At 49.1% G+C, this 15811-nt stretch overlaps 1 protein-coding gene across 2 annotated transcripts; it reads left to right on the forward strand.

The window, feature by feature from the left end:
* The first annotated feature begins 8069 nt into the window (after window positions 1–8069).
* Window positions 8070–11798, forward strand: Figla (folliculogenesis specific bHLH transcription factor). 2 transcript variants are annotated; one of them, XM_034512661.2, is made up of 3 exons: window positions 8070–8282; window positions 9477–9629; window positions 11578–11798. In XM_034512661.2, exons 1-3 carry the CDS (start codon window positions 8070–8072, stop codon window positions 11794–11796), a joined length of 585 nt encoding a protein of 194 aa, XP_034368552.1. In that variant the 3' UTR covers window positions 11797–11798. The 2 variants fall into 2 exon arrangements, 1 of the variants encoding a protein (XP_034368552.1); XR_013112758.1 differs by lacking the exons at window positions 8070–8282; window positions 9477–9629 and adding an exon at window positions 10322–10410 and having other exon boundaries at window positions 11578–11711.
* The last annotated feature ends 4013 nt before the right edge of the window (window positions 11799–15811 follow it).

The following is a 15811-nucleotide window of genomic DNA, read 5'->3' on the forward strand; positions in this document are numbered from 1 at the left end:
GATCCTGTGATTAAACTCTGCTTGTCAGGCTTGGTGACAAGGGTCTTGTCCCATGAAGCCAAGTTGCCAGCCCCATTTTCTGTGTTTGAACAAGCGGCTGAGTTTAATTGGGATTTCTCACTTGTGCATGCTTGTGGGGTCCTATTAGATCCTAGGCAACTCCCCATTCTCTACACCCCTAAAGAAAAATGACTCCTCCCTCCCTAATGTTTAACTATCAACAGCTCTGTGCATGCTGGGACACCGGAGGGCGCCACCTTGTGGAGCTTTAGTGGAAGTAACCACAGCTGCTGGGCTTTCATGGGTGCAATGGCCTCACCCTGTCCAGAAGAGAGGTTGTCACAGCAGTCCTCCCCAGCCTCCATCTCCTACATTGTTTCTGTGTCATTTGATACCATGCCCCTGAGCAGTGAGGTGTGTGCAGGTGTGTGCTTGTGTGTATGCGTGTGCATGCGTGTGCATGCGTGTGTGTGTGTGTGTGTGTGTGTGTGTGTGTGTGTTTGATATAGATGTCTCGTTTGGGGCTTATAACACTCGATACTTGTTCTCTACCCTTTGACAAGTAACAAGTCTATACGTTAACCACTCTCCGTGCAAAAGAAGCTTCTCTGAGCAATGGGGAAAGCAGAACTAACCTATGGACATATTTAGGAGGCAGTTTGTTTCCCCTGGCTCTTTATGCTTCTTCAGAGTCTCAGATTGCATCCAGCTTCATGGTTCAGCTGTCTAGACAGTCACTCTTCTAAGGCCACCTGTTGACACTTCCAGGACCACACCTAGGACCGCAAGTGAAGCTGAAGCCAACACTGAACTTTTCCTTATGAACTGAGCTGGTCTTCCAAGGTCGTCTAAGACTTGAGAGACTAACATGAAGGTAATGACTTCCTTGGATAGAGAATGATTCCTGGTGGGGTCCTCAAGGGCAGCCAGGGTCGGCAAGCATTGCAGCAGTCATTCCTGCCTGAGAAACATGAGCTCTCACCCATCTCCATGATCAACACTCAACAAATGGATCTTACATGGGAGCCATCCTGACCACCAACCCATCACTACAGCGTCTCGTGTTCTTACCACTGGCCCTGTGGATATCTCCGACTACATGAGTACCGGAAGTCCATCTGTAGGCGTCCTCTCTGCGCATGCTCCTATTCCATCCCGCCCCAGAAAACCTCTTCTTTCCACTTCTCCCACTGGGTCCTTCTGTATCATGTGCTCCCATGCTGCTGGTGGTCTGGACTAAGTGAAGACAGAGGTGATCTCTCGTCACATCACAGCCGGCCCTGGAGACACAGACACCCCTCCCCTGCTGCTGTCCACCATGCTGCTGGCCAGTGCAGAGTTTTAGGAGAGGTTGCTCTGTTGGTACAGGACTGGGCTGAGCATTCAAGGTCATCACTGGTTCATGCTCCCAGATAAACAGATCAGGGGAAAGAAACCCTTCTGCTCTGCAGTGCCCTCCAGAGCACCACTTACTTTGAATTCAGTGCGTGGGCTCTAAGGAAGGCTCCGTGCTGATGGCTCCGTGCTGACGAGAATTGGCTCACCCATGAGGATCAGAGTTTGGATCTCAGCATCCACACAGTGGCTCACACTGCTCGGTACTCCCGGGGATTTAACTCCTTCTGGGGACCTCTGCTGTCATTAGGAACGCACATACCGACATGCAGGCCAAACACACACACAAAATAGTCTTTTAAAAAAATGCAAGAAACATAGAAATCCATAAGCATGGGACTCTGGAAACGTTCCTGCTCACAGGCCTTGCTAGATGAGCTCAGGCTTCAGGCAGATCCTTCCCTCCGAATTTTCCAGCACTGGTGGGGACTGACAGAGCAACTCCATGAAGGAGACCTGAAGAGTCTGGAGTTCTAGTGGAAGTTGGATGTGCTTGGCTAGCCTGTGACAGCAAGACAGTGCAACCCGTGGGAATTTTCTTCAAGTGCACAAGGGCTTTCCCCTCAGCCTTCAGCTGTCCTAGGCTTGCACCAGACAACACACAATGGCGCTCATTCTGTGGGCCCTGCAGACCCTGGGGAAACAGGCAGAGAGCCCAAGGAAGGAGTTGGGACACAGGAGGCCACTTCCGTTCTTGCTCTTGTTTGTTGTCCTGCTCAGGCCTTGTTTATTAGTTCTAGCTTGAACTTTGTTTATGTGTACACTTTTCACTGAGGGAAGTTAACTCACCCAGAAGATGAAAAACCAAAAGTTTGTTGGGTATGCTGGCTCACACCTGACATCCTGGTACTCAGGAAGAGAGGCATTAATGTTGTTGTTGTTATTATTATTATTATCTTATCATTATTTTTGCCTGTTTGAATTACATAGTGAGACCCTGTTTCAGACAATGCCAATTCTAGAGAGAAGAGGAGACACATGAGGTGCTGTTGCTTCTTCATCAAAAGCACAAAGAACCTCTCAGGAGTTTAACACAGGTGACCATGGGGCTGTTTCTCCTCCCTGCTGCTGTGACATTTTCATGTTAGCTTAGAAAGTGGCATTAGGACTTGGGTGTGTTGGCATTTCTGAATAGACACTTATGGGTTTTTTGGGCGGGGAGGTTGCAGGATTTCTATATAAGGCAGGCTGGTCTCAGATATTCAGTGATTCTCCTGCTTCAGCTTCACAGAGCTGTGAACAGCAGTGATATTGATGTTCTGTTTAGAACAAAGATAGTGTGTTCATATTCTGGAGTAGCATGGAGCCACAAATTATCACTGTAGCTGCCAGAAGTCAAAAGACACTGGGTAGAAGGTGCAGGTAGCCATAAAGGACACCTTATTGTTCACAACACGTGGTCAGTACTCTGGTCTTTCTGGCTACTTCTTCAATGGTTGACAGAGATTTAGGAGGAGCAGAGGGATAAAGTTCTCCACAGACTGACTGCAGCCATCTGAGGAGACAGACATTCTTTAGCTGACTGGGGAAAGTAAGCATTCCTGTTACCCACTCTCGAGTGTCTGTTCCCCTGTCTGTGACATGAGTGGCTTGAGAGCAGGAGCAGGTTGTAACAGTGACCACCACATGCTTTGTGCTGTTGATATTCTGGATCCCCGACATTCTCATCCAGAGATTTCTGAAAGTGAGAACATGAGTGGACAGGTTCTGGGATCACACACATTGTGATGGGAACATAAGACAAGGAAGATGCCATAGATCCCAGTCATCATGAAGTGACACCTAGACCTGGTTTCCTGGGGACAAGGGTCAGTTTATCCAGCAAGAGTATACACTGGAGGAACTGGTCATACCATTACAGAAAAGCCTGCTTAAATGTATGTGTATCCACATCTTCGCACTTACAGGAGGTTTCTGCATTTGTGTGTGAATACATGAGTGCGTATGCAGGTAAGGATCTTTAGGAGTGTGAGCATGTACTTGTAGGTGTGAGCATTCATGAATGTGTGCCTGTATCTGTGGCTGTCTATGGGCATGTGCGCATGTTCATGTTTATTTCCAGGTGCCTGTTTTCAGGTCAGGGGGCATGTTTGGAATTGGTTCTCTTCATCCGGTTTAACATAGGCTCAAGAACTGACACCAGGTCATTAGACTTGCACAGAAAGTGCCTCTACACACTTAACAATTTTCCTGACCCATGAACATCAGTATCAGGGATGGGACAATTGGCGGATTAGAAGTGTGTAGTGAGTGAGAATTCTCGAATTTTAGTGTCTTTAAAAAAAAAAAAAAACCAGAAATATTATAAGAACGTGCTTTTATTTGCGTCCCAGGTGTAGGGGACGGGGCTGCTTTGGACTGTCCGCAGCAGCCCACCATGGTTTGCCTCGGGCTCTAGCAGAAGTGTGTTTTTCCAGCTGCAGATAATTTCTGCAATTGTGTGATGTTTGGAATTCTGGGAGCCTTTCAGAGGGTACATAAGTACAAGGACCCCCCGAGGGGCGGAGTCTGTTTGTTATTTAGAGGGGTTGGTTGCAGTGTGTTAGCAATTGTTCTCAGAGAGGAAACAGAAGGAAAGAAATTAGATTGGGGATTTTCCTAATTCCTCTCTCCCCTCTATCTTTGTTTCCGTCCTGCCTAGTGTTAGGGGGTGAAGCTGGGGGTAGGGTGGGGATAACAGTGAAAAAAAGAACTCACAAAGCAGCAAAGACCAGCTACATCTGTGTACAGTGTTTGCCCTCCAGCCGGTCTCCCTATCACTCCTCCATACTCTAATTCTGTGGTACAGTTCTTGATAAATCTAGATGTTCAGTCCTAGGACCATCCTGCCCTGCCTCTGTACCCTCACCACACCCGATAGAGTGGCCCTCCTATAGAGTCCTCCCAAGAGCCAGTTGTCAACGGCCGCACTGCTGCACAGCCTGGGAGCCTCTTACCACAGGTCAAAGTGTCAGAGAGAGGGCTGAGGAGGCTGGCTGCAGTAGGAGGTGGGAAGGTCCACACCCAGAGGGATGCCTCTGTGGATTCTCCCTGCAGCACGAGGCTGAGAGCTGCACTGAGTGTCTGCGTCCCAGCTGCTCCTCGCCTCACTCCTCTGTGTGCCCCAAGCAGTTGTGCCATCACCGTTTGGAGGTGTGCATTGTTGTGGGCATGGGTGCACGTGTGCCCAGCACGCAGCCGTGGAGGTCAGAGGCACCTTCTGGTTTCCGAGACAAGGTCTCTCAATGGCCAGAAACTTTGCCACATGGGCCAGGTTAGACATGGAGCCTGGCTTTTCTGTGGAACTCAGATCCAGAGTCAGGCCTTCAGGCTCCTGAGGCTGAGCACTTTACTGACTGAGCCTTCTCCCCTGCCCCCGATTTCCTTCTGAGGCTCTCCAGAGTCCTGCCTTTCTTGCAGTCTTCCCTCTCAGGTCTTCTGCAGGTCTCAGGTGGCAGTCTAGGTTCTCCTCACGCAGTCTCTATGCACCTTTCATTGCACCTCTGGAAAAGTCTCCTGAACAGTCTGCCCCTCAGCCATGGCTCTCCCAGCTCTCAGAGCCTTCTGCTCAGGTGCTCTGGCCACCTTCTGCCTGGGCCCTGTCCATCTGTCTGGACAACAGCACAGTTCCTACATTACCTGCTTCAGAAACAGTCTTTGCTATCAGAGACTCAATTTACCTCATGGGGCTGTACCAGGCAAGGAGGATGGGTGCAGCTCCACCCTAGTCTCTGTAGCTGGGAGAGCCAGCTTCTCATGTCTGTGTCCTCCTCTGTGGAATGGCAGTAGCTAGAGAAGACCCTCATGGGGCTGCTGTGGGAACTGGAGCCACAGCATAGAACCCGGCCTGGGGTACATGAATGTGATTCCCACTTGGGAGTTGGAGGTAGAAGAATTGGAAGTTCAAAGTCATCCTTCAGGGCAGCAAGTTCAAGGCCAGCCTGGACTACATGAGACCCTCTCTCTAAAGTCAAGTTACTATACAGGATGGATTTAGAGTCAAACTATCCCATAGATCCCATCATGCACCTGTCCTGTGCTCACTGTTGAAGATGGCTTTCTGACTCCCTACTCACTCCACAGAGAGTTCTCTCTAGCCTGGCCCTCAGCAGATGGGGAGACGATGCTTCAGAGATTTAGAATGTGCACACAGTTTAGTCTAGGCTTCCCTGGTCCTCGTCCTATGCTGTGTCTCCCAGCTCTGCCTGAGTGACAGCTCCTCTGTGGTCAAAGCACACAGGGCCATGCACTGGTAAATTCTTGTGACTCGTGGCTCTGAAGGCCCATGTGGAAAACAAGAAGGGTTTGACCTTAGGGTCTTGTGAGGGAAGTGATCTCTGGCTGTTTCCTGGGGAGAAGGGACAAGCGCCTGCCTGTCTGTTCCCTTCTCTGTTCCTTCAGAGATGCACTTTTGACCCACTCTGAAGCTGCTGGTGTGGCCAAGACAGTCACCCCAGCTTGCATCTGGTGACGATGCAGGAAGGGCCACCAGGGAGAGAAGGCTGACTCTTTACTGCATCCCTTCTCACTCCCTGAGTGAATGAGCAGCTCCCCTAATTTTATCTCAGTTTTATTCCCCACCCCCCAAGGTGTGGGTTGACCTGCTTGTGACTCCAGTGTTCTGGAATCTGAGGCAGGAGGATGACTTGTGTCCTGAAATTCAGACCTACTCTAGGCAGTACAGGATGACGTCTCATAAAAAAAAAACCAATAATAATAGTAATAACAACAACAATAATGATACAGTTAAAATGGATTCAAAAACATAACGAAAGTGGTGAGCCAGGATGAGAAAGAAGTTGCAGCATATAGCAAGTGTGCAGCCTGAACACAGGTTCGGGCTCTCTGCTATTATGCTGGCAACTTTGCCAGCAGCCTGGTAATTCAGGCTGGGGATGGAACCTAGGACGTTACCAGTGCCTTTTGGCAGCTTTGTTTTAAAGGTATGTAAACATGTATGTGTGTGCAAACATTTGCATGTGTTCAGAAGCTCAGACCCATAAAGTTAGAACCCTGGGCACAGGCACCTCAGAGTGTATGTGTGCGCACATGTGTGCATGTATGAGAGAGAGAAAGGAAACCAACTTCCCTGGGGATTCCAGCTTGTGAGATAACCTGGGAACTGCCACCGTGGTGACCCAGGGTTCACCATCAGCACCTAGCAGATATTAAAGGGCACCCTAGGGAGGCCACAAGGCATTATTTCTCCTCATCCTCTGCACCTCCACTAAGTTCGTCAAAGTTAAAGTCCCTTGACCATGGGCTTCCACTCATCCCTGGCGTTCAGGACTTGTGAGGCGAGCCAGGGGAAAGGATCTTCTACTATGGTCATCTGGGTACCCACCTAGTCCTGCCCCTTCATCTTGCATGTGGAGGAGGCCGAGAAAATGTAGGACCTGTTGATCAAAAAACTTTGAAGAACTCACTGGCCCCTTCGTGGTACCACCCTTCCTCTCTTTTTGTCCTAGAGTCCAGTGCCTCAGATGTTAATGGTGTAAGACCTCTTGATGGTTCAGAGATCTGTGGGAGTGCTCTGGCCCTTATGTCCTTGTCTGGTCCCAGGTGAGTCAGGTTAAGTCCTTTCACCACTATCTGCTTGAGGCTGACACCCCTCTTCCTGGTTTCAGATGCCCCATCCTGCCTCCACACAGGTGAAAGACCCTTGGATCAGAAATCTCTGAAGGCTTGACCCTTCGCAGGCCCCTCCTCTCCTAGTGTCCTTCCCCCTCCCCCACCCCCAAATCTGCTCCTCCATTAGCCCTGCCTCATGCTCCCTAGTGAACCAGGATCAAGGCCCGTAGACCATGGTGGCCGTCCATGTGCTCTGTCACTCACCCTAGCTCTTCCACATACACACCCAGAGCTAAAGGTGTGGCAGACAGATAGTAGGCCTTTTTTTCCCTTTCATTTATTTGGCCTGAATGTGTATGTGAGTGGGGGTGCATGAGCCTCAGCATAGGAAAGAGGTCAGGGAATTCTTGGGAGTCAATGCTCGCCTTCCACCAGGCGGGCTCCAGGGAGGGACTTCAGAGCCAACTCTCCAGGCTCAGGTGCGGAAGGCTTTTTGATTGCAGACTTCCACGTGCCAGCCCTGGCGCTTCCTGCCCTCATTCAAGCCTTGTAGGCCAGACTGTAAGACCCTTTCATCATGGCCTCTCAAGGGGCTTTTCAACTCCACCTGCTCCCTGCAACCCCACCCTGGTCCCTCTTTGCGCAGCCTTGAGCGACACGCATAAAGCCTTTTGACCATAACCTGAGTTGCCTTGGCAACTGCAGAGCCTCGCTCCATCTCTTGCCCTCCCAGGGTCCAGGCCCTCCACAAGCCCCTCCCATCCAAGGCTCCGCCCCCTCCGCAACCCGCCTCACACACCCAGGTGCGAAGTGTGTCAAAGTTAAGGCCTTTGCCCGAGGGCCTCTGCAGCTGCTCCCACCTCACCTCATGGCCTCCACATGCCCCGCCCCTTCTCAACTCATGGCTTTTTGCATGCCCCGCCCCTCCTCACCTCATGGCCTCCTCATACCCCGCCCCTCCTCACCTCATGCCCTCACATGCCCCGCCCCTCCTCACCTCGTGCCCTCGCATGCCCCGCCCCCCACCTCATGCCCTCCCCGTGCCCCGCCCTCTTCGAGGTTTGGAACACCTGAGGCACAGCAGGTGCAAGGCCCTCGCCGCCCCGTGACCTTGACGTGCCACCATGGACACGTCACTTGCATCCCCGGAGCCCTTCCTGGCCACCCCGCAGGCTGAGGTGCTGGAGGAGCTGCTTAAGGCACAGCTGGGGCCCCTGCCCCGACTTGCGGCCATCTGTAGGCTCAAGCGGCTGCCCTCAGGAGGCTACTCCACCACAGAGGACCTGCATCTGGTGCTGGAGCGCAGGCGCGTGGCCAACGCCAAAGAGCGCGAGCGGGTGAGAAGCCAGGGCCACCTTACTCCCACTGCCTTGCCAGTGGGTGCTCAATATCCGACACCTGTGCCTTCCCTCTCTGCCCTTCCGGGTGACTTCGTCTTCACGAGGCTTGCCCGGCTCCCCAGGGGCCTGGTTACACTGCACCTTCATGCGGCTGAGCATTAAGGGCCACGGGAGTGGCTGGCTCCCCGGCTGGCCCTCCTGGACGGTGCTGTTTATTTTATTTTATTTTTTTTTTAATTATTTTAAGTTATGTTGCATCTCCTGTGGATGTGTGCACCAGAGTCCAGGGGCTGGAAGAGGGCCTTTGGAGCTGGAGTTATAAACAATTATGAGCTGGCTGATGCGGGTGCTGGAGACTGAGCTCAGGTTCTGCAAGAGCAAGAGAGGCTCTAAATCACCGAGCCACCTCTCCAGCCCTCATGGAAGCTACTTGAAGGTTGTCTGTCTCTCTCTCTCTCTCTCTCTCTCTCTCTCTCTCTCTCTCTCTCTCTCTCTCTCTCTCTCTCTCTGTTCTTAAGGGGGAGTACGAGTATGAAGTGTGGAGGACAGTTTTGTGGAGTCTTTCCTTCCTTCAATCTTATGAGATTTGGTGATAAAACTCAAGCTGATTTTGATTTTACAGCGAGCACTTCTACCCACGGAGCCATCTTCTCCTACCCCCATAAATTGTAAAAAAATGTAATGTTTCTTCATCTCCCCCATAGCAGAACTGGGATTTATGGTGGGCTGTGATTAGAGCGGCATCTACTGGTAGGTTTTAGTATCTCGGCCAAAACTTGCCCTCCAAGAAGTCAAGGGGAAGGCTTGGGCTCCTTGGCTCTGCTCTTTGGGTCTGGCTGTAGCAAAGATGGCCCTGGAACAGGAACTGAAGAGGGAGAGCGAAGAGCACCTGTAGGCCTAGTACTTACTCCCAAACCTCTCAGCCAAGCACCTCAGAAATAAGGGTCCGGAAGTGCATCAGGGAAAAGATCATGTGGGAGGGAAGACTTACCGGAAGTTGGGGAATGGCTAAGAATGGAGAAGGGCCCTTTTGCTGGTAGACACTGCTGTGGTGTCAAGGCTGCTATATGTTTGTTGAAACTTTCATTTAAAGAGCACAGTGGACATGCACCCTCACCACCCTATTCTGTGGTTTGGAGAAATGTCCTGAAAACTAATGTATCAGTGAATCGCCATGTCTTTGTTTTCTAGATAAAAAATCTCAACCGTGGCTTTGCCAAGCTAAAGGCTCTGGTGCCGTTCCTACCACAGAGCAGGAAGCCCAGTAAAGTTGACATCCTTAAAGGTGCCACGGAATACATACGGATCCTCGGCTGTGTTCTGGAAGGAGCAAAGACCTCAGAGGTAAAAGGTTAAGAATTTAAAATAAAGCTAGGTGTGGGGTCTTACGGGGCACTGCTATGAGTTCAAAGCTTTTCTATATTACAGAGGGAGAACTTGTCTCAAAAAATGTAATTTAGGCCGGACAGTGGTGGCGCACGCCTTTAATCCCAGCACTTGGGAGGCAGAGGCAGGCGGATTTCTGAGTTCTAGGCCAGCCTGGTCTACAGAGTGAGTTCCAGGACAGCCAGGACTACACAGAGAAACCCTGTCTCGAAAAACCAAAAAAAAAAAAAAGGAAAAAAATGTAATTTAGAACAGCGGTGGCCACCATTTTCTCAGCCAGGTGCCATGCTAGGCAACTTACAGAAAAGGATTAGCATTTGTTTTATTTGATCCAAACTTGGAGAAATCAGAATATAGATCATAGTCACTTAAATCAGAAGTGTCAGGACTGGCTTTTTACTCAGGCCTGATCATCTATCTGTGGCCTCCCTGGCACTGACTAGGGCCCCTGCCTGCCGACTGCTGTGTCTTTAAGGACTCTGATAGCTGGAACACCAAGACAGGCTCCTATCAAAGCTCTCTGTGGTGGCTGTTTCCTGTTAGATTAGCCACTAGACAGGATAGGAAGGGGCTATGTGAGTATCTGCTGACCCTGCTTAATAAGCCATGAGGCAGCAGAGTGCCACTAATATCAGAAGGATCAGTCAGCACGGAAACACCCTGCAGGCAGAAGGTGGCTCTGGCTGGTTTGTGGTCTGTGTCATGGACAGGCCTGAAGGTGGATCTGTTACCAGAGAAGGTAAGCTATGCTGTGACAAAGGGCTTTACATCAAAGCCTGAAGTGATGCTACTAGCCATAGGAAAGTCACCAGGGAGGGAAAGAACCCAGGAGCACAAGATGGGACCATAAAACTGAGGAGAGAATCTTGAAAAACAGGGGTGGTGGGCATCAAAGATACTACAGAGGCTGGGGAGGTGGTGGTGGGGAGAAGCCAGGCCCAGTCCTTGGAAGCTGGAAAGGAAGTGAGCTGCACGTCAGCTCTTGGGAGGTGGAGGGGCCATGGTCAGTAAGTATGTGGGTTCAAGCCAACTTCAAGTCCATCTACTCAGGTGTCTGCTGGGAAGGGAGATGCTTTGACACTGTGGCCATGGGTTATTCTCCTGGCCACAATGGTGAAAGCACAGTGATAGTGTTTGTGCCCTGTACTGGTTAGTTTTTTTGTCATTGACACAAGCCAGAGTCACCTGAGAGGAGGGACTCTTATTTAAGAAAGTGCTTCCATAAGATCAGACTGTAGGCAAGTCTGTGGGGGCATTTTCTTGATTGATGATTTATATGGGAGGCCCAGCCCACTGGTGATAGTAGATACACCAGAGTGTAGTGCTTCCCCCACCACACTCCTAGGCAACTGTTCCTGGGCGGAGAGAGCCAGGTAGGCAATGATCCTCCATGGCAGATTCTTCAGTTCCTGCCATGAATTCCTTCAGTGATGGAGTGTGACTTGAAAGTTAGACTCTTTCCTGCCTTTGATTGTGGCATTTTATCATACAGCAATTTAAATCCTAGACAGGCACATATAGCTGACTATCTTAATTTTTACTGGTGTGTTTTGTTTTGAGACAGGCTGGCCTCAAACTTGTGATTTTTTTCTTCCTCAGCCCCTCCTATGATGAGATAACAGGCACAAGCCAAGACTAACTCTCCCTTGTGTATTAACTGCATAACTGAAATGCTGTTTTGTGCTGCATTCCTTGCAACTATAGGTTCTGTCCATACATTGTGCTACATGCACTTTGCCTGCACAGCACTGGAGGTTAGAGAACAGCGTGGCCTCATGGGCCTCTTCTCTCAGCTTAAGACCCATGAAATGAAGCCTTCAGATTTAGGAGTTTAGAATGTGTTGATTTAAATCTTAAAATTTCTGACTAACATGTTATACTGTTTGACAATCACTACACTCTCTAGAAACAAGGCCCTGAGGAGCAGACCCACAGTAGCAGACCCTCTGACTCTCATGTGTCCTCGACTAGAGAGCTCTTGGGAAATGCTGCCCAACCTACCAGCTGTGCAAGTGGCTTGAAGAAAGAAGCGGAGGGGCCTTGGGCATATGGTGGCCATAGTGAGCCGGTGTACAGCTATCACCAGAACACAGTGCTTGAGACTAGGAGTTACTTCATTCATTAGGAGTCTGATGAAAGATTCCTTCTAAAATATTCATGTATAAATTGAAAAGCTCAAAAGCATCGCCAAGATGAGTATTTTTTATGTAAAATATGATTAAAATGAGATGATATGGGAAAGGAGTTTGCTTGCTTGGAGGTGATTGTGTTCCCAGTCAATCCGTAGGCACATGGGGAGAGGGGTTTCCCACAGAGCCACACAGCCCACACTGAAGGCTTGTTCTTCCTTCTGTTAAAGAGTGCACCTGTATGTGCAGTACCCACAGAGACCAGAAGAGGGCATCAGATACCCTTGAGCTAGGATTACAGGGGTTGTTAGAAGTCCAAAGTGAGTTCTGAAATCTGAGCTTGGGTTGTCTGAGCAGTCCATGGTCAGTAAGTATGTGGGTTCAAGCCAACTTCAAGTCCATCTCTCCTGACGGTTTGAGGATGGAAAGAAGACGTCACAAAGGTCAAAGAAAGCAAACAGAGTGGAAATGGGTGCAGAGGTGCAGTGGGTGTCTTGGGAAGCAGCTAAATGGCAGTTAAAGGTAAGCCTGGAGGCAGACTGCAGAGGCTCAGGTGTTTGCAGTCATTTGCTAGCTGTGTGACCTCGCATGAGCTACTGAACTGATCCCTGGTTGCTCTGCATGTAGAACAGAAGTAATAACTGTATCTATCTTGTATATAGTCCAACAGGGAGATTCAGGAGATGTAATGCGTCTGGCACAGGACTTGGCAGGTTAGTATCTACTTAGCATGGCCTTTGCTTGCTCCACCAAGCCACAGGACGCTCAGCTCTATAGGGAGAGCCAATGCTCTGCTCTAAGGGTGCCCTGTGCCTCCTGTTTACTCAGCTGACCATGGCTTCCATTCTGATTGGCTTTCTAAAAACTTCCTGAGTGGATGGATGCTTAGCCTTGGTGTTCCTAGTATGGCCACTTAAAATAAAAACATTCTCTTGGAGTTAGAGAGGTTGTTCAGTGGTTAGAGCATTGGTTGCTCTCCCAGAGGACCTGGGTTCAGTTCCCAGCACTCCCATGGTGATTCACAATCACATGTAACTGCAGTTCCAAGGGGATCTGATGCTGTCTTAGGGTCTCCATAGGTGCTGCACGCATATAATACCATACATAACTTGCAGGCAAACATTCATACACAGACAATAAAATTAACACCCTCTTGCAAGTCCATGGTAGGGGGTGGTTCCTGTTGTCTTGTAAGAGTGGGATGGTCATGGTTGAGTCTGAAAGGGAGGGAAGAGTACCTCCTGCTGGGCTCTTCCCCTACCTAAGCTAACAAGCACAATGCTCCCCAGGTGCATACAGTTAGAGACAGGGTACCAAGGTAGACTTGAACTTATGCTCAGTTCTCCTTGGACCTTGTTAGGTGGGGGACATTCTGGCATTTTCATGGGTCAAACAGGAGCCTGGGTAGTGGCAGAGCAGGCTGGGCTTGGCAGCACCACAGCAAATGTATATGGATGAGATCCTTATTTTCTAAGGATAACAGGTCCTGAATTTTCTTCAGAAAAAGGAATAAGACTTATTTTTCTGGGTTTATGTGTTGGTTTTGTTTGAGATAAGATCTTCTAGTGCAACCCAGGCTGGCCACAGGCTCTCTATCCTCCTGTCTCAGCCTCCTGAGTTCTGAGATTCTGTTAGGTCTTCTAAGCTAACCAAGAGCATGCCACTTCTGTGAAGAAAGACCATGCCACATATTTGAGATTTTGATTCACTGGGCTTGTGGCTTCTGTCAGTTGACTTCTAAGGAGGCTTGTAAGTAGCACTGTTTTTGGGCAGGCACATTCTTAGGATTCATTCATCTTATTAAGAACTTACTATCTACTTGTATTTAAAAAGAGGTATTTGTTTGTAGACAGGATTGCATGCAGCCCAAGTTGGCCTTGAACTTCTGATAACCTTTCTTCATGACCTGAGCATGGGCATTGCAGACATGGACCAGCACATTCAGCTTATACAGTGCAAGAGGTCACACTGAGGGCATGGTAGGCAGTCACTGTACTGTGAGCTCCCCAGTCTGTCTGTCTCCACCCCTAATGCTGGCTGCTGGGGACTCTAAATCAACTACTCATGTTCGCAAAGCAAGTACTCTTGCCTACTGGGTCACCTTCCCAGCCTCTAAAGCTAGTTTTTTTTTTTTTTTTTTTTTTTTTTTTTTTTTTTTTTTTTTTTTTTTTTTTTTTTTTTTTTTTTCTAATTTGACCACAGGATGCTTAGAAGGTTTCAACCAGGTTATTCAAAGGGGTGACTGCATGAAGTTCTAGAATATCACCTGGGTACCCTGACTGAATACACTTTCTGGCAGATATCAAGGCTCTGTAGCCCAAAGTATTCCCTCAGAGGGCTCAGAATGTGTAGGTTGTGGCCTTGCCAGTTTTGCTCCTCATATTGCCTTTAGAGAGGATCTGGAGAGTGGAATTCCTGAGGCTGGCAGTGATGGCATTTGAGGGGATTTAGAAAAGAGCTTAGAAAGGGCTGTGCAAAATCAGCAACATTCCTGGGAGGCAAGATCCAGAATGAAGCACGTGAGTATCTGCTGAGGTGGGGGTGAGAGTAGGGCAGAGCATTTTTAGCTTCTAGGGTTGGAGTAGGTTTCCTGGGGACTAAAGCCACTCATGTGTGGACAGAGCAGGGCAGGAGCCATGAGAAACCATGTACCTGGTCTGAATAGGAATTGGGTTGATTTCAAGGTTTGGAAGAGATTTATTTGCAGGGTTTCTGGTGTATGGAAGTTGGCATCACACTGATGGCAGTGTGGCAGCTGTCTTGCTGCTGTTTGTCATTTGTGATAGTGGTTGGGAATCTTAACAGCATACATGGCTCCAAATCATATTCAGACTTGGCCTACAAAACTATGAAGACTGTATCTCAGGAAAACTCCAACTTTCAATTTTGGTGTGCAGTGGCAAATTGCTCTAACAGTGGATGGATTGTTGTGTCTGAGCATAAACTGGGACAAGCTCAGGAAGCACCCATGGTAGAATAGGAGAGAGCTAGTGAACAGGAGCACACCCTGAGAGATTCCTGCCAAGTAGGTGACTGCTGGGAGACAGTGTAGAGGGTGCCTCTTGGAGCCTTTCTGATGTTCAGGGATGAGAAGCTGATCCCAGGGTGCTAAGCCCTTTAGTGACTCCAGCATGGCCTGGAGATGGCTGCTGGACACCAAGTCGGGGGTCAGTGGATGTGAACTCTGCAGTGGTTATCTGTTCTCATGTGAGTGGTAAGCTTTAGAGCAACACATTCAATTCCTCACAGTTTTGTGTGGACGTGGTGTCATCTAGTTCTCTGCTTCCAGGTCTCATGTGAAGGCGCCACTGAGAGAGGATCTGACTTTACACATACATGGTTGTTGGCAGAATTAATTTCCTCTAGGACTTTTGGAGCAATGGATTCTGCTAATAACTGGTGATTGGCTGATGTTACCCCCATGCCTGATGCCAGGCAGGCCTTCCCAATATGTCTACCTAACAAAAGTGAACATGCTAGGAAGGTAACCAAGAGAGTCTGCCACAGGAGAAGATTCTTATGACTGGAACCGCAGATGGTGTCTGTAGTGGTTGGTATTTTGTCAACATGACACGAGTTAGAGTAATTTGGGAAGAGGTACCCTCAGTTGAGAAAAGCCCCCACCAGATTGGCCTGTGGATCTTTTTTTTTTTTTTTTTTTTAATAAAATAAGTAATATGGGAGGGCCCAGCATACTGGGGATGATGCCTCATCTGAGCAGGCGGTCTGGGGTGGTATAAGAAAGTAGGCTGAGCAAGCCATGGGAAGCAAGTAGATAAGCAGTGCTCTTCCGTGGCCTTTGCATTGGTACCTGCCTACAGGTTCCTATTTTGAGTTCCTACCCTGACTTCCCTGGATGGTAGACTACAAGCTGGAAGATGAAACAAACCCTTTTCTTTTCAGGTTCTTTTTGGTCAAGGTGTTTTATACAGCAATAGAAACCCCAAGATAGTGTACTGCTGGCTGGTTTTGTGTGTCAACATGCCATAAGCTAGAGTCATCAGTTGAGGA

The sequence above is a fragment of the Arvicanthis niloticus genome, chromosome 9 (assembly GCF_011762505.2).
Source record: "Arvicanthis niloticus isolate mArvNil1 chromosome 9, mArvNil1.pat.X, whole genome shotgun sequence".
NCBI classification, from domain to species: domain Eukaryota; kingdom Metazoa; phylum Chordata; class Mammalia; order Rodentia; family Muridae; genus Arvicanthis; species Arvicanthis niloticus.

Excerpts from the sequence above, each read along its gene's own strand:
- Figla (XM_034512661.2), top strand. The coding sequence starts at position 8,070 with ATGGACACGTCACTTGCATCCCCGGAGCCCTTCCTGGCCACCCCGCAG. Across the intron at positions 8,283-9,476 it reads ACGCCAAAGAGCGCGAGCGG|ATAAAAAATCTCAACCGTGG; the intron begins GTGAGAAGCCAG and ends TTTGTTTTCTAG. Across the intron at positions 9,630-11,577 it reads AAGGAGCAAAGACCTCAGAG|AAACAAGGCCCTGAGGAGCA; the intron begins GTAAAAGGTTAA and ends TACACTCTCTAG.